General features: G+C 41.9%; 1 protein-coding gene across 2 annotated transcripts in view; it reads right to left on the reverse strand.

Annotated features, from left to right (window-relative positions):
* Positions 1-15101, reverse strand: part of oxr1a (oxidation resistance 1a) — a 75606-nt gene extending 60505 nt beyond the window's left edge. Inside the window, exon 1 of one of the 2 annotated variants that reach the window (XM_080500898.1) lies at positions 14895-15101. In XM_080500898.1, the coding sequence (XP_080357024.1) occupies positions 14895-15036 (142 nt within the window). In that variant the 5' untranslated portion in view covers positions 15037-15101. The remainder of the gene's footprint in view (positions 1-14894) is intronic. The other variant, XM_080500897.1, reaches the window with a different exon arrangement.
* Positions 15102-26134: the final 11033 nt, after the last annotated feature.

The raw sequence follows: 26134 nt of genomic DNA on the forward strand, positions 1-26134 counted from the left end.
TTTGCGTGCAAGCACAATAGGTACGACTGGTGTGAATGCAACCAGTGTTACAGGAGCTTGATCAAAAAGTAGAGTTGAAAAACTACCAGGGAAACATTTAGAAGTACTTTAAGCTATCCACAGAGGAGCATGAATGTATGTATAAAAAGTCTTACAAATATTTAACTGAGGATAAAACTCATTATGACTCATCCACTGATGACAGCAAAACTTGAAACACCCTCCAACGTGTTCATCTCCAATTTCATTTGGACTCAGAATGTTTTTCAAGATTGTGAATAAAACACTGACTAATCAGTCGACACAAAAATAGAAGTGACTCATTATCTCCGACCATGCTCATTGAAATAACTCCATCTTTGTGCCGTGTACTGGGGCCATTAACGGAACGAGAGAGCACCATTGTGAGCATCTATTAAATAAGCTTTGACCTCGACATCTATTGGCATTACAAGAAATGAACAGCATCAGCAGCTCTCTGGCACAATTTATGATCGCTGGCGAAAGACAGAAATACCGGAGTCGCGGTGTGAAAATAGAAATAACTTGCAAGATACTTAAATCAAAAAAAGCCAATATGAAGGTCAGATAGAGAGATAATAGGTTAGTTTCATGGCACAAAATCTTTGCCGTTTGCTTTTCGGGCGCAAGAGAAAAATGTGTTGTGACACGGACCGCTGACACACAGCAAGACCTACCTCAAGTCTAGGGTGAGGAGGCGAGGAGGAGCACAGAGCGCAGGTCCAAAAGTCAGTTTGTTATGGATTAAATGAAGTCCGATAAGTCAATATTCATAAAGCACCAAGCACACTCAAATAAAACGGAGGGCAATATCGTGCGCTAAACATCTGAATGACAAGCTCTGAGCCACTGACGTAGACATTCAACTTTATTACAGCCGAGCGCAGCAGCAAACTTTCAGCAGGCTCTTTCCTGTGTGCAATCATCTCTAATGTATTGCCTGGTACAGCACAATGGAGCAGAGTGTGTTGTCATATACAATAAGAGAAGCATTGATGGGGCTTGATGGAGAGAATTTCATGGTGATAGCTAGTGGAGGAAGTCCTGCTGATAGCAAGACCTGAGTGAACGCCACAGAAAACACTGGCTCGAAGTGATGGCCTGACACGTCGCTAGCGTGGCCCCTCGAGCACGGCCCTCAAGCCGCATTAAGGATAAACATCGAGCACATGTCAAACTTGTTCCAAATCAATGATGTAGCTCTGCTGCCAAAACATACAATTCACTTAACTTTAATGCCGACATTGCAATAAAGATAATTCACAACTCTTATTGAGAAGATTCAACATAAATGTTTTAAATCCCTTCAATATGTTTAATCAGAGTTCATGTTGCATCACAGGGAGCCTACATTACCTGGTCTCAGGCTGCAATTACATCAGTATAAACAAGAGTAGGTGGCAGCATAGCTGTGAGTAAGTGAAGTTTCTGACTCACTGAATGCCGAAGTCAAGATGCTGTCAGTGGAAGTTAACTTACTTTAATCGGAAAACGCATGAGGTAGCTATTTGGCAAAGATTAAGACACAAAGAGACAAAAAAACCCCCCAAAAAACGCTACATTTTGAATGCGTTGAAATGCTCACAAAATACAATACACAATGCAAAAAGAATATATTACACAAATCAGAATTAGTTAAAAAAAACATTTTAGAAAAAAAAGGACTGTTTATTTTTAATGTCTTTAAACTGGATAAACAAAATCAACCTCTTTGATTACTTATTACTTGCATTAGTTCCAAGTTGTTGGCAAGATAAAAGTAATTCATCATGCAGACACCAAATGTCAACTTTTTTAATCAACCACCCCTGCATGACTTATGAATACCACTTAAAAATGGAAAAAGGGCCAACAGTGCTGTATGAAAAAGAAGGAGCTGTTACCGCTGGGCAACTCTCGTTCTGCATTAAGCTCCATTGTAATGAATACAGGATCGTAGTGGAGCTGTCGTCTTCCAGCACAGAGAACACAGTGTGACAGGCAACATCCCTTTGCCAACACTCTCAGTACCACTCAGCTCTATATTACTCCACCGGCCTCCACGCACCGGACCATATACCACTCAGCTCTTATGGGAAACTTTGCTGAACTGCAGTTTTCTATCAGTGTGTGTGTATGTGTTGTAATAGAATCCATGCTGTCCTCTCATTAAAACCCCCCCCCTCACCCTGTCGCCGGTGCAGTAACGTGGATTAATTATTTTTTTTCTCCCCATGATTTTCCTTCAACGCTCCGGATGTTTAAAAAAAAAAACCTCAAGACACTGATCTGTGTCACCGCTAACACGCACGCGCGCTTCAATTAACATTCTCACAGCGTGTACATGACAGTTTCCATAGTGACGAACCTGGTGCAGACTTAAAGAGAATATGCGTTGGTAAAAGAAATTAAACAATGGCAGACCAGTTGGGATTCTACTGTGGCAGGTTCCGCTTTGGGGGGGGGGGGGGGGGGGTCTGATTGTTCTGACTGAAAAGGGCGAGCACTTCAGCTGCCTCACTCCAATTACACTGTATTCACTAGAACCAGCGGTGCTACTTTAGCTGTTAACTAAAGCATTACTTACAAATGCCTTCTGCCTGCACGCACTCCCTCCTATACCACCAACGTAAAATCCTTTCCAAAAAAGGCTGCAGTGGCCGATGTGCTCGGTCCTTGTTGCTGTGTTCACATGCATGAAGCAGAAGCTATTATCTGATTAACTGATAAGTCGATGGACAGAATGGAAGCTGAATGATTGTCATCGTAAAGGTTAATTATCAGACAACAGTGTCAAACACTCCCTGGTTACAACTCCCGCCGCGAGAACACTTGTTCTTGTTTGTTGTTTTTCCGTATGTGACTGGGAAACGATTACTTCTGTGATTTACATTATTGAGCAGACTAATCAAATAACATAGAGACGTAACCTTGGGCTATGGCCGAGTACTGAAAGCTTTCTTTCTCCACTGCTGGTACTAAATGTCTCCTCAGATTCATAGGCTGTGTAAAAATGCTGATAATCTGTTGGTTTTTTTTACAAGTCTGGTTGCGCACAACAATTAAAAATATCTTTATTTATCTCACACAAGCCTGTTATGAAGTCAATTAGTTCGCCCAGTGTCCGAGAAAAGCTTCCGTCTCTTTAAGGCTCAGCTCCTTAAAGTCCACTTTGCCCCGACTGGCCGGAGAAAGACACATGAAGCACTACAGGCTTGCAATTTAACTCCTGGCTTGCGACTGTGTTGACTGTTTCCATGTTAGCTTGTTGTAAAGGTATTACACACATTGACACGGAATCGGACCGACTGATCTAATTCCATGTAAACAGAACTTGGTTTACAAGTCACAGTTTTTGGAACGCCTGTTGGTGCGTTGCCATCATCATCTCTCTTCAAACAGTTGGTGCGTGACACAACGCTGCTCTTAAACATTTTCAAAAAACAGAAATGGTCAAAAGCCTTGAAGGATGGAGAGTTCGCAATAGCAAATGAATGCTAAAAGCAAGTAATACTAATGGGCTTTATAGTACAAAAGGCTAGCATCACAATGCAAAGCATCATGGGATTGATCCGCATGATCAGTTCATGAAATGTATATTTAACTGGGACAATCTCATTTCTCAATCTGTGGCCACTTTTTCATGCAAATACCCAACACTGCAAACATACGTTTCCAAGAAAAACATAAAACTATAGATATTTTTTAGGTCAGGCAATTTGACTTAAATGAACATTTTTGCAGTTTGAGATTACTGCCAGATGGTGCTTCACACAGGATTTAACATTTGAGAACGCTCCGATAACAAACAAGCAAGATCACGGTTGTTATACTATCAGGGTGAGGAGAATTCTAACAAGGTGACGTTCAGAAAGTATAATATTTCCCATGGTCATTATCATAGTTGAACGTACTGGCATGCTAATGTTTGCCAATTAGCAGTAAACACGTTTTGTTTTTTTTTGTTTGTTTTGTAAGCAGCACACATTGAATAGCAATGTGTGCTGGATGTGCTTCCCGATCCCCAAAGCCCATTTGTTTTCTTAATGACATCCACTCCTCGTTATTTATTAACAACATCTAAATGTTTCCCTCCATCCATCGTCTCGATCATTCCAACCAACTTAGGGTCACAGAGAACTGGAGGCAGTCCCAGCGGCCCATCGGGGGGAGGGCAGCGTACAACCCGGACAGGTTTCTGGGCACAAAGAGTCTCACACTTCATTGTATAGTCCAGTGGGTTCAGTTTTCCATGATTAAACCAGGATTGGCTTTCAATCTGGGATAGCAGACAAAATGAAATGCCCAGACGCTAAAATTCAATCGTCTCTGAGCAGAGAAACTCCTTTCAAGTCCATTATGGAGTCAGTTAGTTCATGGGATGTCCGAGACAAGCTTCTGTTGCTTTAAGGGCCGGATGATCTTTCAGCAGGAGATTGTTAGATTGTATAGGGGGGAAAAAACAACAATACACTTCTAGCCCTAGCCCAATTTATCACAAAGAAACTCAAATATTCAGCCAGAAGAAGAAGCTATTTAGGTTTTAAATAGAAATGCAATCAGTAAATATGGACACAGTGCATATTATGGTGTTGGATGCAGTCGGCTCCAGGAAAGTTAAAAACACAACTTTGGTTTACAGACGTTTGGATGAAATTTTATGGAGTTTTGGCGTCTTTCTTCTATGCAGATGCATTTCGCTACTGCCAACTGTTGGAAGGTAAATCTGTGTGAATGCCGCCATCTCATAGACCAATTCAGGTAGAAGTCAGTTGTAAAGTTTGTATTCAGAGTTCTTGAAGATTTGGGCTTTCACTCGGAGTATTGATTGAAATGTAAATGTAGCAGCAAAGTGCTCATTGAACCTCAGTCCAGCACAATGCACTTTTCTGAATACCGTAATTTCCAGAATATAATCGGCTACTTCTTTTAAATGCCTTGAACCTTGTGGCTTAAACAAGGTTAATGCTAATTTATGGATTTTTACAGTTAACGAGCTTCATGAGTGATGCGATCAATACTACGGAAATTACGATAATCAACATTTCATATATTTAATTAACACAAGATGCATATTGCAAAAAAAATTACTTCACTGGTTTCCATGCAAAGACGAACAACATTGTTAAGTACAAAAGAAAAGTGTGAATATGATTCACAAATTGTGCGATTAACTGAATAAAACATTTTCATCCATTGACAGACAACGAGCACTGTTATTTAGAACAAATCTCAAGGCACAAATAAATTAACAACACCTACTAAAGTCTCAGCATTTATCTCGACGATATTGCAATGCTGCATGTTCACTTCAGAACGTACAGCCCAAGCAGACATGTTGTGTGTCCTGTCCGGTAACGCCACACGTTACTCTTCTAACTGCATTCAGAGTTGGAAGAATATTTGTGTGAATCCACTCTCTTTTAAAAAGCATCAGCACAGGCCTATTATACTGATAGTAGTTCAGGAAACCTTTTTGTACCAGTAATTAAATACTTCACTCAACACCCAATCTGCGGCTATTTCATATTGTGAATGATGATAATTTGATCATAATTACATATCAGCCTCGATACGAACATCGGGCCTGTCCCAAGTCCTACCTTACATTGTGAGCAACAGTTGCTTAATAACACACTGTGAAATGACGGAGTTCATGCAGGAGAAACCACAAGCTGATGTTTGTCCACCTCCTCCTCCCGGCCGTCTGTCACATGTTTTCAGCCTCCTCACTCACTAATCACAGCGTGATTCGTCCAGCCTGGAGCGTTCAGCCTACTGCACTGGGAGCAATATTACCAAGTCAACGTTGGGTCCTGGGAGGATGTATGTTGGAGGGGAAGAGGGAAAAATGGGACGTATATATATATATATATATAAAAAATAAATATATACACAAATAATGCTGCCTCGCTGAAGCTTCCTCAACAACTCTGCAATTCATCTTCAGTATGTCAGTGAAGCAACACCACCACTGAAACTCAGTGTGATGACTTGCAAAAAAAAAAAAAAAAAAAAAAAAAAATGCTCATGGACCAGTGTCCATTCATTATTATTATGTAATCAGGTTTAATTAATGGAATAATGCTTGAGCTGCCTCGAGAGCAAATTCATGGCGTAAAGCAGATGGTGGGAAATGGAGACGGGTTGGCATGAACATTCATGTTGTCCACTTCTGCGAAGGACAAATGCCCTCTCTGCCATTTTCTGTGGCCTTCCACAGCCCCGGCATCACGGCAGCAACACGAACATCTCACGTTACAGCACCAATCAATAGCTGGAGTGATGATCTCAGCGATAAGAAACACAAACTCTGCATTATCACATCTTGTTATTGAGCCAAAACCAAAAAAAAAAAGAAAGGTCCAATTCTTGGGTCAATCCAGACCTGAACATAGTGCAATGCACTACGGGTCAATACAGCTATAAAGTTTAAATACACTACCGTTACGCTCTATTTTGATGTATTATTAATACAAATTTTAAGAAATTCCCCCCCCCCCCCCCCCCCCCCCCCAAAAAAAAAAAGAGTAAGGATACAATACTTCTGAGTTCTGTCTCATAAACAATCTTAGCCTATCCAGCTCTGTAATACCAACACTTCATGCAGTTAAATAGGCTTTACTGCAACATGGTTCAAACCAGCCATACTTGTCGTATTCCTGCTGGAACAAAACACCAGTGGGTTGATCACCCGGTTTACCAATATTGTACAAGCTGGCTGTAACGTCATATACTGTGCTTTAGGGCAGGTCTGCTGGTGTTTACAAACGTTAGGTAAAAAAAAAAAATGCCGGTGAACCAGCTCCATAATGAAGACATACTGGTTCACCAGCTCAAGAGCTGATGCTGTCAGCAGACATTTAAAAGATCAGTCAGGCAATCGTCTTTCGGTTTCGCCTCTGATAACAAAGTGACCTAAAACACACCCATGGAACATGAAACATCTCCTCTGACTTAATAACATAAACTACCAGCGGTCAGCAGAGCAATGTGAATCGCTCCCCCCCGTCTCGCGGAGGCTGCATCACCAAAGCAGACGGCTTCTTTTCCATTTAGTCGGACGAGACTGCTGAGACCGAGGAAGAAAAATCAAGACAGCGCTGCTCTAAAGACATCTGCGTGACTTACTATCACACATGACGGATGAGGATCGGCAAGCAGACGAACAGGACTCCTCCTCAATAATGGAATGAAAATGTCTGGTGCCAAATGTTTGACCTTTACAAGACAATGAACTTTACGAGAGAGAACATTAAAATTAATTCCATACTTAAAACTTAGGTTGCAGGTACTCATGCAAAGACCGGGCGTAAACACAAACCACCCAGTCAGAGCTTCGTCAAACATTTACAGATGTGGAAACTGTAAGACAAGCGGGTTTGATCACACTCTGCTCAGTGCACGCAGCTAATCTGCAAATATTTTCTTTGTGGAAGCTTTTCAAACCAGAGAGCTATCAAAGAAACCGAACAAGTGTTTAAAAAAGAAGTAGAACTTCCTCATATTTTCATTGTAATAAGTCATGAGAGTAATGAAGCCAAATTATCCTACAAAATCAAGAATTGCTTTGGGTCTTTTTTGAGAAGATACTGTATAACATCGATCTGGAATGAGATCCTCTGACTTCCATGTGTGTTAGTGCCTGAAGTTACTTGATCACTGATTAAGAATAACAATAATTTATACTGAACTTAGCTGTTTAACAGCAGTGATGTTGATGAGCGTTTGTCTCTACTCCTGTGTCCAGAGGACATACAGTGCAGTCAGCTGACAAGGACAATAGAGAATGGAACTAGTTGTTCTCAAAGCCAGCATATCCATACCACCTCTAGTGTTATGTTTCCACTTTAAGTCCCTGTTTGAACAAGTCATGTAAGTAAATCTTGCCATAAAAGAGGTAGAACTTGTGTTCACAGGAGCCGACGTGCTTCATTCATCCCTCTCTAGAACTGTCATGAAATGAGGAAAACTATATCTCCAGGTGTTTGGCCCCGTTCCACTGAGGAATGAGAGCATGATCTGTTAATATGCCTCATGAGAGATAGTAAACTCTTTGGGATTGACTGAAGCTGACTGAGAAAAGCCCCTCAGCTTCAGATAAACAGCTACGTTTCTTTTTTTTTTTTTTTTAACAAGCCGTGAAACTACACACAAACTTACAGAACCTCAAGTCAATTCAGTCCACACTTTTCTGCAGTGCCTCATTTTGAGATTTCTATTCAGAAGTAGAGAAATTAGTACCTGCATGCTCACTGATGCTCTGGGCTCTTTTCACGTCGGAATTCTGAAGGATGTAGTCAGAAAAGGTCCAAATGATCTCTCTTTTAACGCATCCTGTACTCATCATTTGTACACTTCGTTTGGCATCTTGTGAACATCTGCTGCTGAATTGCATCAAGACAAGCAATCAAGCCACACGCATTACTGACATCCAACTTTTTTAGCCCTTTCACTACATTGTTGAACAAGTAATCTGTGTATCTCCCCTCTTGTGTATCTGCCTGTCAAACACATTTTAGTTCAAGGGGCCACATGCAGCCCAATTTCATCTTAAGTGGGCCGAACAGGTAAAATAGTGCCATAGTAACTTTGAAATGTAAACTTTTTCTTTCAGAAAAATGTCTATATTTTTGTGAAATCACACAAATACTACCAATAATTACTATAATCCTAACATAAATCCAATTCTAATGGTGTAAAATACACCGCAATGTCCAGAAATTGTCTCCTGTAGCTGTTGCGTGATGCATGTTTTTACAAACTCACCAAGTTTTACAATTTGCTTAGTTTTGGACGGATTGGAGCCACTTGCAGGCCGGTCTGGACCCTCGGGCTTTATGTTTGACACTTTAAAAGGATGCACTTGTATTGTTTCGGTGCAACATATTGTACAACGGAGACCAGATTGCAGAGACCAAAAGCTTCAGAAAGGGAGGCAGCAGTCCTTAGGTCACGCTTTGGCCACACTTGCCTGTGTGCAGAGCAGGTGTTTGGTGCAGTGATCTCCCAATCCCCGCCGGGGCGCCTGCCACTTCACCTCCCCCTGACGGAGCCGCCAAAGATCCCGGGAGTGTCTCATAACGACATGCGGGGGCACGTGAAATGTGAATACAAACTGCCCAAGGACTTTTTAGAAATTAAGGTGATTAAAATCAACCATTACAGCCGTGGTAAGCATCAGCAGATTGCACTCTCTGAATCATCCTGATGATTGCAGCAGAGTTGCTGTCGGCCTCAGGGTGAACATGAGCAGTGACAAATAAGCCAACACCCACGGGAACGGCGCAAACTTAAGAGATGGAGCCAGGACTTTAATGTCGGTCGGACGCACCTGCTCTCGTTTTGCCAGTTATCCAGCGCCATCAATATACAGTGCTGGAATTCAGTCTGTTTCTGTGACTACGCCTTCTGCAGTGCAATAGTTTTTGATTGGATCAAGTTCAGTTTTAAGGGATTATTTCTGTTCTCAACGCAGAAACATCGAAAGCTAATTTCTTAAGAGGATATGATTTCACAGGGACTCCAACAATCCGAAACTTGAACTTGTTGAATACAATTTATTTCTGCATTTCTAGGAGTGATCTGAAATCTATACGGTGAGAAGATGAACACAATGAGTAGCAATTCAACTCACAAAGAAGTATCTGTCCAAAATAAAAAAAAAATAAAAAAGGGTTTTAAAATTTCTCTGCGACTTGCAACACGATGAGACAATAAACACACTTTGGTTTGAACTAACTCTACTGACGTTTGCAAACATTAAGAGGACGCCTCATACGACTGAGCTTCACATGAGTGACTGCAGCTGGAGGTTGATGCAGATTAAGTGAAGTGCTGGAAGCCGAAGTCCTCACGAAAAAAAAAAAAACTTTACCCACACACTGAATATTTAAAAGTTGGTTTTCAAACTTTATCTGTAACAATTTGGCAAACTAAGAAGCAAGAGTGCCTCATACATACTGTATATTTTACCGACTAAAACCAGTCAATACATTTATTAAAACAAGAACTCATGAACAGAAATAAATAAATGGAGTTTAATGTTGATGTTTCCTTTATCAAAATAAATTTTTTAAGGAACTGAATGTGAAACCATAAACAAAATGAGTAAAGTGCAATTAGAAAATAAATTATACTGAAAAACAGATATTTAATTCCCAATTACTACAGAGAAATGAATAAACTCATCTTTTAAAGGTATTTGAGAAGCGTATGATACAAGTACAATAAAACTTTTTTCAAATATGCATTTATGTGAACAGACAGTTCAGATACACTCAGATCTTATTCTCGAGCACATGGAGCCTTTTTGCTTGTCAGCACATCCATAAATGTATACTAAGACTGCAGGGCATTACACTGATGCTGCTTCAGAAATCGATAGGCGTAATACCTGCTTGTGTTGAGAGATTCGAGCATCATCCTACAGGAACACTCCTTGTGATCTAACAAAGAGTTTTATACAGCCTGATAGAACTGAAGGCCGAATGTATATAAACACCACACACAAGACTGAGTCTGTTTAACAAGGTTCATCTCTCAGAACAGCCAGTTGAAAAGCCTGATAATAACAATTCAGACAAAGTCGATCAGATTGGCGAGGTCGGGGCGTGCTGTAGCGTTTGTTTTTGAAGCATTCAGGTGTGGCACAACTGTATTTACACTAACTTTGCACAAACCGCTCGCCTGCCATTTGACAAGATGCCAAACAGCATTAAATTCCAAATGTCACAATTGATCCGTCTGCTGGTGAGATAAAGAAACTGCTCCTCCACACGCGTTTCCTTTTCGGTTCCAACACGAGCAACAAGTTCCCACCGAACACCCTTGTGATCTCTGACTCCGACATGCATTCCCGATAAATCCGCAAAAAGCTCAAGGCTGTTTGGCTGTGGAATTGAAAAGGACCTGAACGTTCCGTCGCAGCATTTTTCAGTCACTTGGGCAAACATTAAAAGTGGTGCAGTTGGGATAAGTAAGCAAAATCCACACTACTTTCTTTATGTTACCACTGAAAATCCCCAATAAAAAAAAAAACACTATGGGACACACAACACAAACACTAACACACGATCTGTTCCCACGATGTGACACACGTGTTTTTGCAGCGAAGATAATTGCTGCAGGTGTTACTGTATCACATGAACTGCAGTCATGAGTGCGTACCAGTGGTTGTATACGAGAAACTGCGGAGTGGACTGGAGTGTTGCATTTCTCTGGTTCTCTTTGGCACTCCACAGAAAACTATCACTGTCTCACCGAGTCCAGGTAAACCGGAATATCGAGTTGAGAAAACCATTTAAATCTAATTTGAACTGTTTCACTCTCCACCCAAAAACAACATACGAGTTAATGAACAGAAATTGTATTGGATTTGAAATTAGCTCATTTTGAATTTAACTGATTTACCAATCATCACCAAGTCATTATTGTTTGATATGAGCAGCTTTCTGAACTGTTTGCGTGTTCTCTCTGAGCATTCATGGGTTTTCCCCTGTGTGTTGCCTCTACAACCGTTTCCTCCCATACAATATATTTGTGGCTAACCTGCAAGGAAACACAAGTATTTCGAGCACAAAAACACGATCGGACCACAAGATTCCATTTTGGATTTAGATTTCACACGCTCACTCAACGCTTCACTGTGCATGTGCGTCTCCAGCTCTCAGCACTCAACATGGCACTGTGTTGTATTTGTGCAATAAAGTAAACAAATCAGGAGTCAAAGAAACTCAAAGAAACTCACACAACCCGTTTCCTCCACCACGCCATAGTCAGCCGTTGTCCATGAAATGCATTCAAATAGAAATTGAAACAATTTGTCTGTGAACGTCGGCGTTGTTGTTTTATGTCTGACCTTGATATTTTTCTTCAGACATCAGGTTTGTGAGCCAGTTCAGACTGGAGCCTATTAAACAAACAAGCTGAATGGTTGAACAACGATTTAAATGCATGACAGCGTTTGAGTTCTGTGTGTTTAGTGCCACGGTACCTCTTGTGTAACGCTATGTTCTTTCAAAAACCCCAATTGCTTTCGCTCAAAATCCACAAACGACCATACCCACATAGTCCAAAGGCTAAATGTCCAAAGGCTAAATGTCCAAAGGCTAAATGACTACCCCAAAGTTTCACATATGTGTGAAAGTGACTCCATGTCCATATTCTCCTAGGACTTGTTTTCTTAATTTAATAGTTGAGAGTCACCTGTAATAGCAATCCAACTTTATAAGCCATCGAATGTCAATGTACTCACCATCGTTAGTGTTTAGAGTGCCTTATTCTCTGTGCGCATGTGTGTGTGTGGGGTTTCACTACAAAAATAAACAACAGCACCAAGTCATGGAAATGGACAAAAGCTCAAAGAAATCAGCGGCATCTCTGTACCGGCTGACGTGAGGTCTTACATGTAATCTCGTACATCATTTCGTGACATGAAGTTCTTCTGAGGTTTAAGTGGCTCAACATATCTGAATGTAATGATTGCGTTTCATTAAAGCACGTTAACAAGAGTCAGAACAGCTCCAAACGGCGGCATCAAAGCCTGAAGTGTGGGAGTTAAGTGGAGGCTGCACGGGTGGGGTCTGATCACCAGGCCAAACCGCAGAACAGCCGCCCACAGTCTATTCCACACCTCTGTATCCTCACTACCTGACTCAACGTCTAGTTAGTCCCATTCTTCCTCCCCTGAGTGGGGCAGTGGTCTGCAGTTTGAGGCCGCCCCCGTGGTCAGAGAGAGAGAGATGGAGGCAAAGGGACTGCTAATGAACCTGACTGCCATCCATGGCGTTTCAAGAGCAGCAGAGCATGCATCTGATTAATCTTTGTCCTAATTAGATCGAACAATTAACCTGCCTGCCACCGAGCTCTGGAGCCTGATGCCTCTGCAAAGAACCGCAAAACCTCCGGTATGTTAAAGCGGAGCGGGGACAACAGCCCCCCCCCACTACTTTTCTGTTTCCAGAACAAGCAATGAATGCCAGTTAATAGCATCCCGTGGCCCGAGCCCTCAGAGCTGTGTCTGCTTTCCATTTCGACGAGTGCTACATTTTTTCCACTTTTAATTCAAAGTCGGAGGAGGCAGTGATGGTCTCATCATAAATGAAGTGTGAGAGGCAAAGCAGAGAGGGGGATGGGGGAGAGGAGGGAAAAAAAATAGCCAATCTTCATTAACATGTAGATGTGAAAAGCCTTGAGGACATGCTTGCTCACTCACTGGCTGGATGGTTTGTGCGCTGCCTGCCGAGCTGAAATGTTTGGAATGCCTCGGTTGTTGCAGGCAGCGTGTCCTCACAACACGACCGGACCGGCAGCCGAGTGCAACCACCGAGGACGTGAACTCGGCGGATTGCTTATGAATTAACATCAGTGCAGCAAGGAGAAATCAGGCAGGGAGGCCAGTGTACTGTGACTACACCGTCCAGGAAGCCTTCTTTAACATCTGTGCTCATGCGTAATAAGCTCGGTGCACAGAAAATACCACACATGACTCTTGGCTGGGTGTTATGTGGTCTCTGATGTCAGGTAGCAGGTCTGTATAGGAGGGTGGAGTCTGGACAGAAGGCAGTGATAATCTCAGTTGCAGCTCCGGCTCATCAGAAAATTGGTTTAAGGGAGGAGTTTGTTTGTTTCTGTGGCACGGCTGTTTAACACCACTGAGCGTGTCACACTAATGTTGTCAAAGCGTTAAAAAAAGATTATACGTCAATGACAGCAAACGGTTCAGGGGCTGCAAACTTGTTAAAAAAAGTTCTGTCTGGGGGTCAATTATGCATCTTTAAGTTGGCAGCATGCTCCATCTATCTATCTATCTATCTCTAGTATTACTAAGAAAGGCCTATGCAATGTTGTTGATGGTGTACGAACAGTGAACGCTGCAAAAGTGAAAAGAATCAGCAGGATAATCACTGAAGAACCCTCCATCGCTGTTGATCTTCTCACATATGTAAAAAAAAAGAAAATAGTGAGCATGCACAGTACATTTCAGAAAAGTTTGTTGTTTGTCTGTTTTTCTAAGCTCACAGTTTAGAAGTCGTTTTCGGATACAGGGGTTATGTTGAGAATGTTGTCATCTAAATGAGGCCACAGACAACTACACACACTTACTTTCACGAGTACATGCGATTTGGAGTCACCGTTTAGCTTCAAATTAATATTCTGGACTGGGGGAACTTGTACCTAGAGAAAATCCATGCAAGCCAAGGAAGAACATGCAAACTGCACATTGGAAACCCCCTCAAACCTCATTCAGACTTGAAGCAGGGTGCATACGTTTATAACAAAATGTGGCCTAGAAGCAAATAAACATATCAACTACAATTAAAAACTAACATTTCTGTTCATTTTAAATATTAAAAGAAGACGAGAGAAACTACTACAAAATGCATGAGAATTGTTGCGCTTTCTCATGACCTTTGATCCTAAAAGTCATTAAAGGTAATAGTTATTAATGTGAGAAACAAACCATGACATTTAATTAAAAATGACTCATAAGTGTGAGAGGAGGAAGTGTCATTCTGTCAAACATTAAAGTAAAACGCATAACAAAAGAAAAAACTATGGTGTTAAGTTCAAAATCGTAACATATGGGTTACTGAGTCAATGCTCTGAGCCGTGGAATGAGGAAACGCTGCAGTGGGTGACTTTTGAAGGGTCTGTGGAAAGTTTCAAGAGTTAACTCAAACAAACAAGCCAGCCGAAATTACGAGTGACATATAATGTGCATATTAAGATCATAATACGTGGTTTACCATGTGACAAAACCCTCCTATAAGGAACAGTCTAGAAAAGTGGGTGAAAAGAGAATGGGCTTTGGCTCGGAGGTGTGCGCACGCAACAGGAGTAGTTTCAGCGACTTTTCGAAAAGCTTGAAACTCGAAATCCGTTGCACTGACCTGTCCGGCACACAGAGTTTCTGTCCTGGACAGCAGGTTTGTTCTGGTACTGCTCTTGTTCTGGTCCGGGCCAAAGACGGTGAGACACCGCGTCCCGGACCACTCTGGCGCCGCTGCCAGCGATCGAGAATATGAAGTCCATGTTGAAGCACGAGCCCCTCTAGACAGCTCCGAACACCGCTGTCATCTCGCGACACGCACGGGAAGTTACACTCGGAAAAAAAACAAAAACAAACAAAAACAAAACAAACTCGCGGGGTGAAAGGCCAGCGGCTCTCTGCTGCACATACCAAAACAGGAACTAATGGAAAGACGTCAACAAGTGGAACTTTTCTCCGCTTTTGCCCCTAGTGGAGTCAAGCTGTGCAGCGCACTGAGCGCACGCTCTCAGCTGGGCTTGTCCGCATGCAGCCCACTGCCCCATTGGCCTATATTTACCCTCCACTCACAAAAACATGCTTTTATCTAACAGCCAGCAAGCAAATGTTTACTTTATAGGACAATACATTGTAGCAGTAAACAGAAACAAGACCGCATTCTATTAGTTGTTTAATACAATTTCCCCCCCCCCCCCCCCCCCCCCCCAGACCTTTTCCACCTTTGAGACTAAAATCACCCTCATTTGCCATTTCTATTTAGAAAGATCTGTCAAATAGACCAAAATCACACATATTTCACAAGTTCTACCCCTCAAAAAAAGATGAAGATTGTAGAACTTGTAGAACTGGACTTCCGTGAAAGACGTATTATAATCCTCGTGAGGTACTTTCTGGAAATATAATTGTTTTGCTGCAAAGTAATATAAATATGACTAACTAGATGCACTGTGCATTACTTTGAAAGTTGACTTGCACTGGACAGGAAGAAGTGTCGGAATAAAGAAGAAGGTATTCAAGAGAAGATTACATTTTGGATGAACAGAGATACCATGATGAGATCCTAACGCCCATTGTTGTGCAATTCATCCACAGCCTCAAGTTGCAGCATGATAAAGTCCCATGCTGCAAGGATCTGTACACAATTCCTAGATACTGAAAACATCCCAGTCCTGGCATGGCCAGCATACTTGCAAAACATTGTGTATGTCTGGGATGCTCTGGATCAGAGTATACGACGGCGTGTTCCAGTTCTTGTCAATATCCAGCAACTTGATGCAGCAACTGAACAGGAGTGGACCAACATTCAACAATGTGATCACATTTTTGTTCAGTGTCGAAGGAAAGTGGAAAACCGTGATGCAGTGTGGTGGTGCAGGCTTTCTCTGAGGAGTTTGCGTGTTCTTGAGTTTTCTTGTTTTGTATGTTAGAATGAAAGCTGGCTCTGACTTGTAGAAGGTGACGTGAACACGGTGTACCCTGCCTTGACCCTGGTGCTGGCTGGGATTGGCTTCAGCATCTGTGACCTTGCAATGGACAAAGCAGACAGAAGAGCTGTCTGATTGTTCACTGTTTAAGGTTAATCCAGTGGTTTCCAACTTTCCTGCTCCTGCTGTTGAAAGTCGGCGAGTCATATTTAACACGTTCGTTGACAGCTTGATTAAAGTGTTTCCCCCTGGAAACCTGTTTTGCTTCTTTGAATGTGCGAATTACCCCACATTTCAGTCAAAATTGGTTACCTCATATTTTGGTGATCCTGCATATAAAACTCAATTGAGTGTTCAATGACATAGTTCACTATCAACAACCAGATTTAATATACCAATCAATATGTCCATCAATAATTTGTTAGTGCTCTGACTATTTTGTGCAATGATTCTTTCACTTCTAAAGCGTATAATGTGGCATTTCTACTTACTTAATATTTTAAATCATTGTATATCTGACCTGATATTGTATATATGATACAGACCTCAAAATGTGTTTTGAAGCTCAAACTGAGTTCAGTGTCATTGCCCTTAAATGTGGATCACACATAGCCTGGGTGGCACTATAGAGGCAGGCAACTAATAAATGTGAACGGATCATAACCGGCTTTAATAATTTGGCTCAAATAGAGGGCTCAAATAGTGAACCAGCAAAGGCCTGTGATTATTATTTATCAGAGGAGGTCGAGCTGCTGTGGTGGCGAAAAGAAGAAACCCTCTGTTGAAGTACAGAAGTGATTAGGACAATCAATCCTGCAACCATTATGTTCACTGATTCACGTCAAGAAAGGGAGAAATTGGAAGGTTTTCTCTTTGTAATCTGGCAGGAATCACACCTGAGCCTTCTCTGAGGTATCACAGCCTGCACAGATGAGGACATTGAATGAGGGTGATTGGAGGTTCAACACTGAAAGTGCTCCATCTGGTGGTTCGCGTCGGGAGTGCGGCCTCTAGTTTCCCGTACTGAAGAGACTGAGGACCTGCAGCAGGTGTTGAGAGAGACATGCAAAACAGACCATCATCACCTTCAGGGACAAAAGACCAGCTCGCCTATAAAGGATTCCTCCAGATCCCTCCTCTGAGTTCATGTTCCAGAACTTTCTACTTGACTTGAGCAATTTGACATTTTCTTGTTGCTCTTTAATAAAAACAATCAATTCTGATCTTGATCCCTTCTTGTTATTGGCATCAAAGGTGATGTCACATCCTGATGAACTCAATAAGTACTTAAAAAAAAATAAAAGGATGAATATCTCTTAGAGACACACAGCTAATTTAAATGCTTTCCCACATGATTTGAAACAAATCTTTGACCAAAACACCCTATCCGAGCAAACACAGCGTCAAACATTGTGCTTGATATAAAAACAAAGCAAATACTTCTGTAGATTGGAACACACGACCTCCTTGTAGTTTGACGACCGTATATGTGTACATGTCCACAGTTAAATTAGACGTTGCGCACTCTTTACTTGCATGGGAGACGTACAGCTATAATCAAATTATCTTGTTGATCAAACCGAATTCTGAAGCTACTCTCAAGGTTTTTGGGTCATGGTGCATTACTGAGCTGTTTGAGCACAGTAACAGTAGGTGTGGAAACAGAACCAATAAAACGTTCTTTTACAGCAATGTTAGCACAAATATATTGAACCCCAAGCAGTTGACAGCGATGTATTAAACAGTTGATGTGCTCTGTGACTCTCTGCAGGCCCTGCTGGTCCACTCTGCACTCAGACTGTGTGTTTAAGCCGGGTCTCAGACTTTTTCTTCATGCCACCACCCGCCTCCCACTCAGGGCCTTGTAGCTGCGTGATATACTGCGTTGCTGTACAGCTGCCCAGAGCAGTCATCAAATCATCCATTACATCTTCGGAGAGCCTGGCTGGGCTCCTCCTCTCTGCATCGCAAACTCATAGGTCTAGAAATACACTGTGCAGCAGGGCACAACAAACAATATGCTAGTTGCGAAGACTTTTAGATTTCAGGGATAACTCCTCCACTTTTTCTATAATTAAACTCTTGTGTGACCAAAGAGGTAATAATGAAAGAATTCCCTCTATGCTCATCCAGCCTCATGAACATCATTGCATGGAAGTTATAGAAGTGACTTTGCTCTACTTAAGATAGCATGTTTGATGTGTGCTTCCTGGATTATGGAGGTGATTAAAGAGACTAATTAGTTAGCTGACATTCATTATGTTCTACTGAATCTTTGCAAATTATCCCGTTTGTATGAGGCTGATGGAGCGTTACAGTATACAGTGCGCATTGTCAACATCCTAAAGGAATACGCTCTAATTTGTGCATGTGGTTACAGTGCATACACAATTTATGTCATCAAATTTCTTCCTTCTCTTACATGATCGGAGCAGCATTCGAGCACGTAGCGGCAGTCAGGGGATCATTCTGTTTAATGACTTTAAAGCAAAAGAGTCTTGTTGTACAAGGAGCTGTATGGGGAAAAAAAAACAACCTCCTGTTGTCAGCAGCTGCCAGCTAAAGCCTGGGAGGGCCTTGTGTCATGAGGCTTTGTCATCTGTATGAGAGCTGGGCACCATAGAGAGAGAGAGAGAGAGAGAGAGAGAGAGAGAGAGAGAGAGAGAGAGAGAGAGAGAGAGAGAGAAAGAGAGAGAGAGAGAGAGAGAGTGTTAATCTCAGCACTTCCCTATTTAGAGCCAGGTAGGCTGCAGTCGAATCCCAACAAGAGGAACGCTCTCATTATGGAACAAACACTCAGGCCACTGGGGAACTGCTGCCTTTCCCAGCATCAACGAACGGACAGAATTCACAAGCAATGTTACATAAGCACAACTGATAGGGCATGCCAGTGTGAACACCAGTGTATGTGTGTGTGTGTGTGTGTGTGTGTATTCCATTAGCATGTGCACACATGCCGTATGCACACTTTTTTTCCCTTCTTCTTCACAACTACATTCTGCTCCACGCCGTGGAAATAACTATGACATAAATGCAGCAGAATTCACTCATGTGACACAAATGCACCTGCTGGCAAACACAAACAAGCCCTTCGGTGTGTGGTAATTGAGCAGGTTTGTTGAGGTATGCGCGATGGCTTGGAGACGGGTTTCCTCGGCAGCGACGTATCTCACGTGGGCTTTTTTTTCCTGGAAGCATCTGCGAAGCCGGAGTGTAAATACAGGAACGTGCGGTACGCGCTGTCCCGGGTTTCACCAGCGCTCTGCGTTATTATCACGTGGCTCAAAGAGGCGACGGCTAATAGCTGACAGATTGCTGCTGGGGAGGCATCGGGATGACGCACCCGCACAATGGCGGCAATCACTGGTGTTTGTCAGAGAAACCCCGTCTGTCTGTGGCTTTGCCTCTTAGATGCCACAAAATGGATCGAAAGTCTTGTGGTGCCTGCAAAGACCACGACAACGCAGAGCTGAATCACCAGATTATCTGGAGGATCGGGGCTGTTTAATTAACCGGAGCTGCTATTACATAAGTGAGTCACTCAAATGTTCATCTTCTATGTCTTCACTTTACATGATCACTGGATGTGAGTTGCCAAAGCTGCAGAAGCTCCCATCCAGTGAGAGCCACAGTTTAAGGACTGTACTCACATTTACACTACACTAATTGGCTCATGCATCACGATCCAACATTAGCACAGATTTTTTAAATCCTTGCTAATGGACTGTCCGTTCCAGCAGCAAGCATAGTAAACGTGTGTTTGAAATGAGAAAATATCTAGTTTGGGTGCTAAATGGCTGGTCAAGATTTTAATTTGCATATACAGTACTAGAACGATCAGATTTGTGGAGAAAAATGAAGCAATCAGCCTATTTAAACAAAAGACTGGGAGCAGGAGCAGTTAACATGGTTTCCACACTTCAGTCTATAACTGCGAGTCTATCTGCTACAGTCTTTGTAAATACTGCTAGTTTATCTACTAAAAGGAAAATAACTTGCATTTTACTAATGTTTTTTTTTTTTTTTTTTTTTTTTACTGCTGTTCAGATGCATAATATCTAAAGCTAATGCACTTTCAATGGTATTTACATCAGGAAACATCAAAAAGCTTGCTCATTTTGTGTTAAAATATATTCCTTACAATCTAAACTCAGTGATTTTAACTGCTTTATGATATCCAAAAAGTTTCAAATATGGTTCTAATAAATGCCTCCACAGCTTTGTACTTTGTGTATACTAGCATGAGTTTTGCATTGTTCCTGAGGAACAATATACCAAAAAAGGACTTTCCATAATTGAATTTCCATCAAACTATACCAACAACACAAAATGGTGTTTGTTTGAAAAGCTTTGGATGCAACGAGCAATTCAACCTTCTTTTGACAAACACTTGAGATTACACTGAGAGTACTTTGAGTTAAGTTGGAAACTGACATTAATTATAGAATACTTTAAGGATACTGTGACTCAGCTATAGTCAGGACAGAAGGTAAGACAGCGTAAAGCAAACTAATAATTAATGCAGCAGCCTTTCATTCATGTCAGGTCCTGGTAATCGGCCAAAACTAAAAGTGGTTTGGCTTTTCAAAGAACCACTAAGACGTTGTGTCACATTTCCCAAATTGACTTAAGTACAAACTTCCTAGTTTTGGAAGATAAGCATGTACAACGACTTTCCGCATTTCTTACTTTCGGAAATCCCGTACAAAAATGTCCCCTTCAAACGTGCAATATGTACGATTTAGGAAAGGCCAGATTTGTGCATTAGGGGGCAGTGTTGAGCTCTGCATTTTGGTAGTTTGGTGTTAACTGATATTTGCCAAACAGTACACCACCTTGTTGAAAAAAGGTAGTATCGCAAGACTGGTGGTTCAACTGGATGATGCACCTACTTCTGCAGAAATCGCTGCAGCACAATCAACAATCATCATACTTTTGGTTATTTAGTGCACGATTGAGTGCATTTCTGGATTTTTTTTTTTTTTTTTTTTAAATATCTTCATTACGTCTTGTTCCAACAGGAACAAATGTGTGACTAAAGAAGCTCATCCAATGCTTTTATGTTTTGCTACTAAACATATTAAGTGAAATAAGAACAATAGACTCTACAGTTTGTTCAACACAAGATGTCAGATTGTGTATTTTAGCTTAATGCCTCTGGCAGAGAAGACAGGAAACGAGGGGGTGATGGTTGAGGCGTTGCGGTGCCGTCCAGCCTGACACCGAGCTGCCGCTGCCACAATTCAAGCTGCCGTTATTGCCTGGCCTCTCTCGCAGGACAGTTCTACAGGGGTGGCTAGTGGTGATCGATGAGCGGTGGCGTCAGAGCGGGCTATCTTTCACCGCCACTTCCACTGCCCCCGCTCACGGTCATCTATCCTCTGTGGGCGTCTGCGCTGTCTGAAGCCGTCCCGAGAGGCTGGGTGGCCCCGGCGACGGATGACCACTAGCTTAGCAGGAGGAATAAAGCCGTCTGCTCAGCCTGAGCCTGTTCTCTTTCTGTAAATGCCTTTTATTTTCCTCCCTGGAGGGCGTTTATGATGGCGAGATGCCTGACGGCCTCCAGAAGCTGCTTAATTATAGGTGCAGAGAGAAGAAAGGAGGAGAAGCGGGATGAGGAGGAGAAAGAAAAAGAAGGTGAGGGTAAAAAGGGAAGGGACATGCATCAGACATGCACCACTGCACTCTTCATGCGAGGCAATTTATTAAAATAATAAAGCCCAGCCTTGCGCTGAAGGTTGAGCCCACAATAAAGCTGACAGGGAGACAGAAAGCGGAGCTACGACGCCGTGGCAAATAAACAAAACAAATGCCCTGTTATGTCAGCGGCCACTTTATTACCCTTGCTGAACTCTTCACAAGGAGCTAATTGCGTTCCTTTAAACTCAGACACAGTCATATATTTCATCATTACCCTAAAACGCCTCTCATGAATCACTCAGACGCACAAAAGGCTCAAAGATCGGCCTGGGTAAGCCTTGACACGCTCGATGAACCAATGGCGTCCGGCCACGGTGAGATACAGCGACTCGCTGTGGGACGAGAGCAAAGTGGGAACCAAACCGACACGTTGAATCCGACAAAATTGCTAAAAGGTTCTGCGCCCAGCTATAAAACTGTCTTCACCCCAGACACTCTTCATCTATCACCGGATATCGCTCCTTCCACGAGGACGCTAAATTGGATAATGAATCTCCCCGCCCCAAGAGATGCCGTAGATGGATAATTTGTTGGTTAAATTACGAGCCGGGGACATATTGCATCATTGGAGGTGCGAGATTTTAGCATGGTTAAATGGAGGCAACCTTTCGGAGTCGTCCACAAGCAGTAACATGAGTGGATCAGGATCCAGCGAAGATGTAATTAACTGTGCAGGGAGGGACTCATTAAGAGTCACACTGACTCCGTTAATGAAACATACCCAAGTCAAATATGGTGTCAGGCTGTTGTTACACAGTTCAAAGGTAGTTATTATCAATTAAAAAAAAATATTGTTTTCTAAGCACTTTACATGTTTATGCGGTGCCAATAGAGATCACGATGTTCTTACAGATTTATACACGACACGTTTCCAATAATTTGGGATACGATATGTTTTAAGATTTTAATGTCTTGTCAAAATTAACTAAAACACTCCCGTGTTTTTTTTTGTTGTTTTTTTACAATAAACAGTAGACAAGACTGATGTCATCCCTGAAGTCTCACACGCAAACAGCAGCCAGGGCAGACAGCCATGGCCCCACAGCCTCCAATACACTGTGATTTATGTGATGTCCTCTCGATCCAATCGTAACTTGGGTCTCTCCAAAAATGCAATAGAATTATAATTACAAAGTGCTTCAGATTTTACGGCATAAACAGATCTCAGATGAGGCAATAGCGGACACAAAGAAGTCAGCGCACTTGACTCACAAGGAATCTAACTGGACCAAATTAAGTTTAGCAAAAACCAGAACCCTGCTCTCATCAGCTTCTCTTCCCGCTGTTCTTCTCTGCGGCCAGACAGACAACGGCGGGGTGCTTTTGAACCTGATGTATGTAGCTTCTGTTGCTATGCTTCTTTGTTACAATTTTCCAGAGCCCTGCCATCCAGTGAATGTCCAGAGCGATGACCCGTGTGGAGAATACAGCGTACTGCGCTGGCCGGCCAAATCCTGGCCTCCAGCAATTCTTCCTCTTGGATACACCGATGCATGGCAAAACGTGGCCCCGAAGCATGTAGAATGCGAAGGCGCCCACATTTTAATAAGGGGAAGTGTGGGAGGAGGGAGAGAGGGAGGGAAGCGGGATTCAAGGTGGACGTGCATGAGTGGTAATCATGCTTGAAGCTGAAATGCAGCCATTTTGGCTTGGATCCAGCTTTCTCATCTTTTGTCATTATATTCACTGATTGGGTAAAATCTACAAGGACAACGGACGCCACCAACATTACAGCCGGAAGCACTCAGTGCACAGTGATTGCTTACGCTGCAGTCACACATATGTAAAAATATGGAAATGCAGTGACTTGTCGCCCCTTTTTTAATCAAGACTGCGTTCTCACCGCTTACCTTTTTTGTTTTGTTTTTGCTCAAATATTCAACCGGAGCTTTTATCTCAGAAAAAGCCCAAGTGATCCTTTAAATAGTTCGAGTTTTACCTTAAAACACAATGTGTACTGCCTCTTTAAAAATTTACGAAATTACGAAAATTTTACACATGTATATACATTTTATATTGTTGTTTTTACCTTTTCTCCTGTACAGCACTTTGTGATTTTTATCTGTGAAAAGCGCTTTATAAATAAATTTTACTTACTTACTCTTTCTGACAGTGTTAACAAACTCACAATTAACGATGTTTTCTTGTCTTTCAGAGCACTGGTAATTAATGAATGCCATGTTGATCTGTGCATCTCAATTTTAACACTAAATGTAAAGCGGTTTTATAAAAGCAATAAACCCCCCCCCCCCTAAACTAATGGATCATATTAATATCCATGTTTTTTCACCACAGTATGCTCTATGTTGGGACGCAGGATCAGTGGGTTAGAAACCACAACCTCTATTGTATAAGTGTATTTACATATTAATATAACACCATTTGATTTACTGACATAAATATTCAACTCAAGGTCCACTAACTTCTCAGTCCATCCCATATTCATCTTCACAAAATAATAACTCGCTCAGTTTGTGTAATAAGCAGACCTTGAGCTTTTAACTGTATAGCATGACGTTCTATAAAATCAGCAAATGTGTGAAAAAGGGCTTGAAAAATAATTCTAAAGCATGAGAAATGTCATAATGGGGTCTCTGATTGGCAGAGTACTAACGAACCCTGATAAAATAATTTCAAGCAAATAAAAAAAAAGCCTCCGCTTAACTTCAGATTATAGCTCAGTTGGACTTTTTAGGTATTGCAAATTACCGATAGGTGAAAAATTTGTATTTTCTTGGGGTAAATATGTTAAGTAACTTGCACAACGTTGAATTTAATTTAGCAAACATCAAACACTGTGATTGGGCCACATGTACAATAAAAATGATGAATTGCATTTATGGCAGAGGGCATGGCTATATATATATAATCTTGTATTGGCTTTGTGATTGGAATTCGTTCATTTTGCAAGTTAAAAGGAAAAGGACAGTGGAAAAAATATTCAACAAACAAGAAGCAGTCTTTGGAAGGCAGAATCTGTGACCGCATCGATGTCTATTAGAGCACATGGGCGACTTGTACATCTGTGAGCGCACCAGAAATACAACTTTTACAGCTCTCAGATGCAACATACTGTGTGCCAGTTGTTTTTAAAGTGTGTGTGAGGACAAAGTCTCAGCCTCTCAACTCTCACACCATTTATTCCTGTATGTTTTGTTTTCTTCTTAAAACTTCCCAATGATCCCCAACCCAAAACTACAGCTGCATTCCGTCACTATGGCAGTTTCAGGAAACACTTTGCATATCCTTGGGCTCGGACCGTATTGAAGCCATACGGATTATTATTAGGGTCCGAGCACTGAAAGTCCTGAAGGATCCTATTGAAATTGTGAAGATTATTATTATTACCTCTTATAAGGCATTTTTGAAGGCCTAAACATACAGGAAGTGACGTGTGAAAGGTCAACATTGTTTGATCGGCATCAAACTTGACAAACTGCATCAGACGCTTGCCCTCATCACAACCATATGATCACTTTTAACTGCACTGCCATTTGGGGGCGTAGCAATGGCCAATCACGCCATCAAACAGGAAGTGCAATGTACTGTAAATAGCCTGTAGACAGTCAGATCGGCCTCAAAGTTGACAGATGTTAAAATCCCGCCCAATATCCCTAGCTGTTCTGGCGAACGCCGTTTAACCGCATTCCCATTCAAGTTTAAAGTATCGTACCGTTTGTTTGTCTTATTTTAACATCAGCTGCGACTAACGGCTGTTTTTCAAATAACAGGCGCCAATAAATCCACAAGCAAAAGGGAAACAAATATCAACAGTTATGTGAAGTGGCAGATCTTATTTTCTCGTCTGTTGTGAAATGAATCAATAACGGGGGCCAGTTCGACGGTAGAAAACTGCTTACTCTTCATTTGAGCTATATGTAATCAATCCCAGCCAGAGGATGGCTGGAGCCTTTTCCAAACTAAGTGGGGAAACAGTGGGATTACGAGCTCTGTGGCATTTATAAATTGAGCCCAACAAGAAGAAGGCCACAGAGAGACTCCTGGTCAATGTAATTACAGCAGCAGGCCAATAAATCCGGCCCCACAGATCTTTTACAGTCACCCCGCTGTAAATTCAGTTGCTTTCGTTATGCTGCTTTCTGGGACGGCGAGAGAAAATGTTTATGTTTTGTTGCTGTCTGAGGCTGAATAAATAAAGGAGAGTTAGAAAAATACAACTGGAGCCTTGGTTGCTGCAAATCTGGGTGCCGTTTGCTTCAGGCCCGGCTTTGAGTCA

Source organism: Blennius ocellaris, assembly GCF_963422515.1.
Source record: "Blennius ocellaris genome assembly, chromosome: 8".
Lineage (NCBI taxonomy): Eukaryota > Metazoa > Chordata > Actinopteri > Blenniiformes > Blenniidae > Blennius > Blennius ocellaris.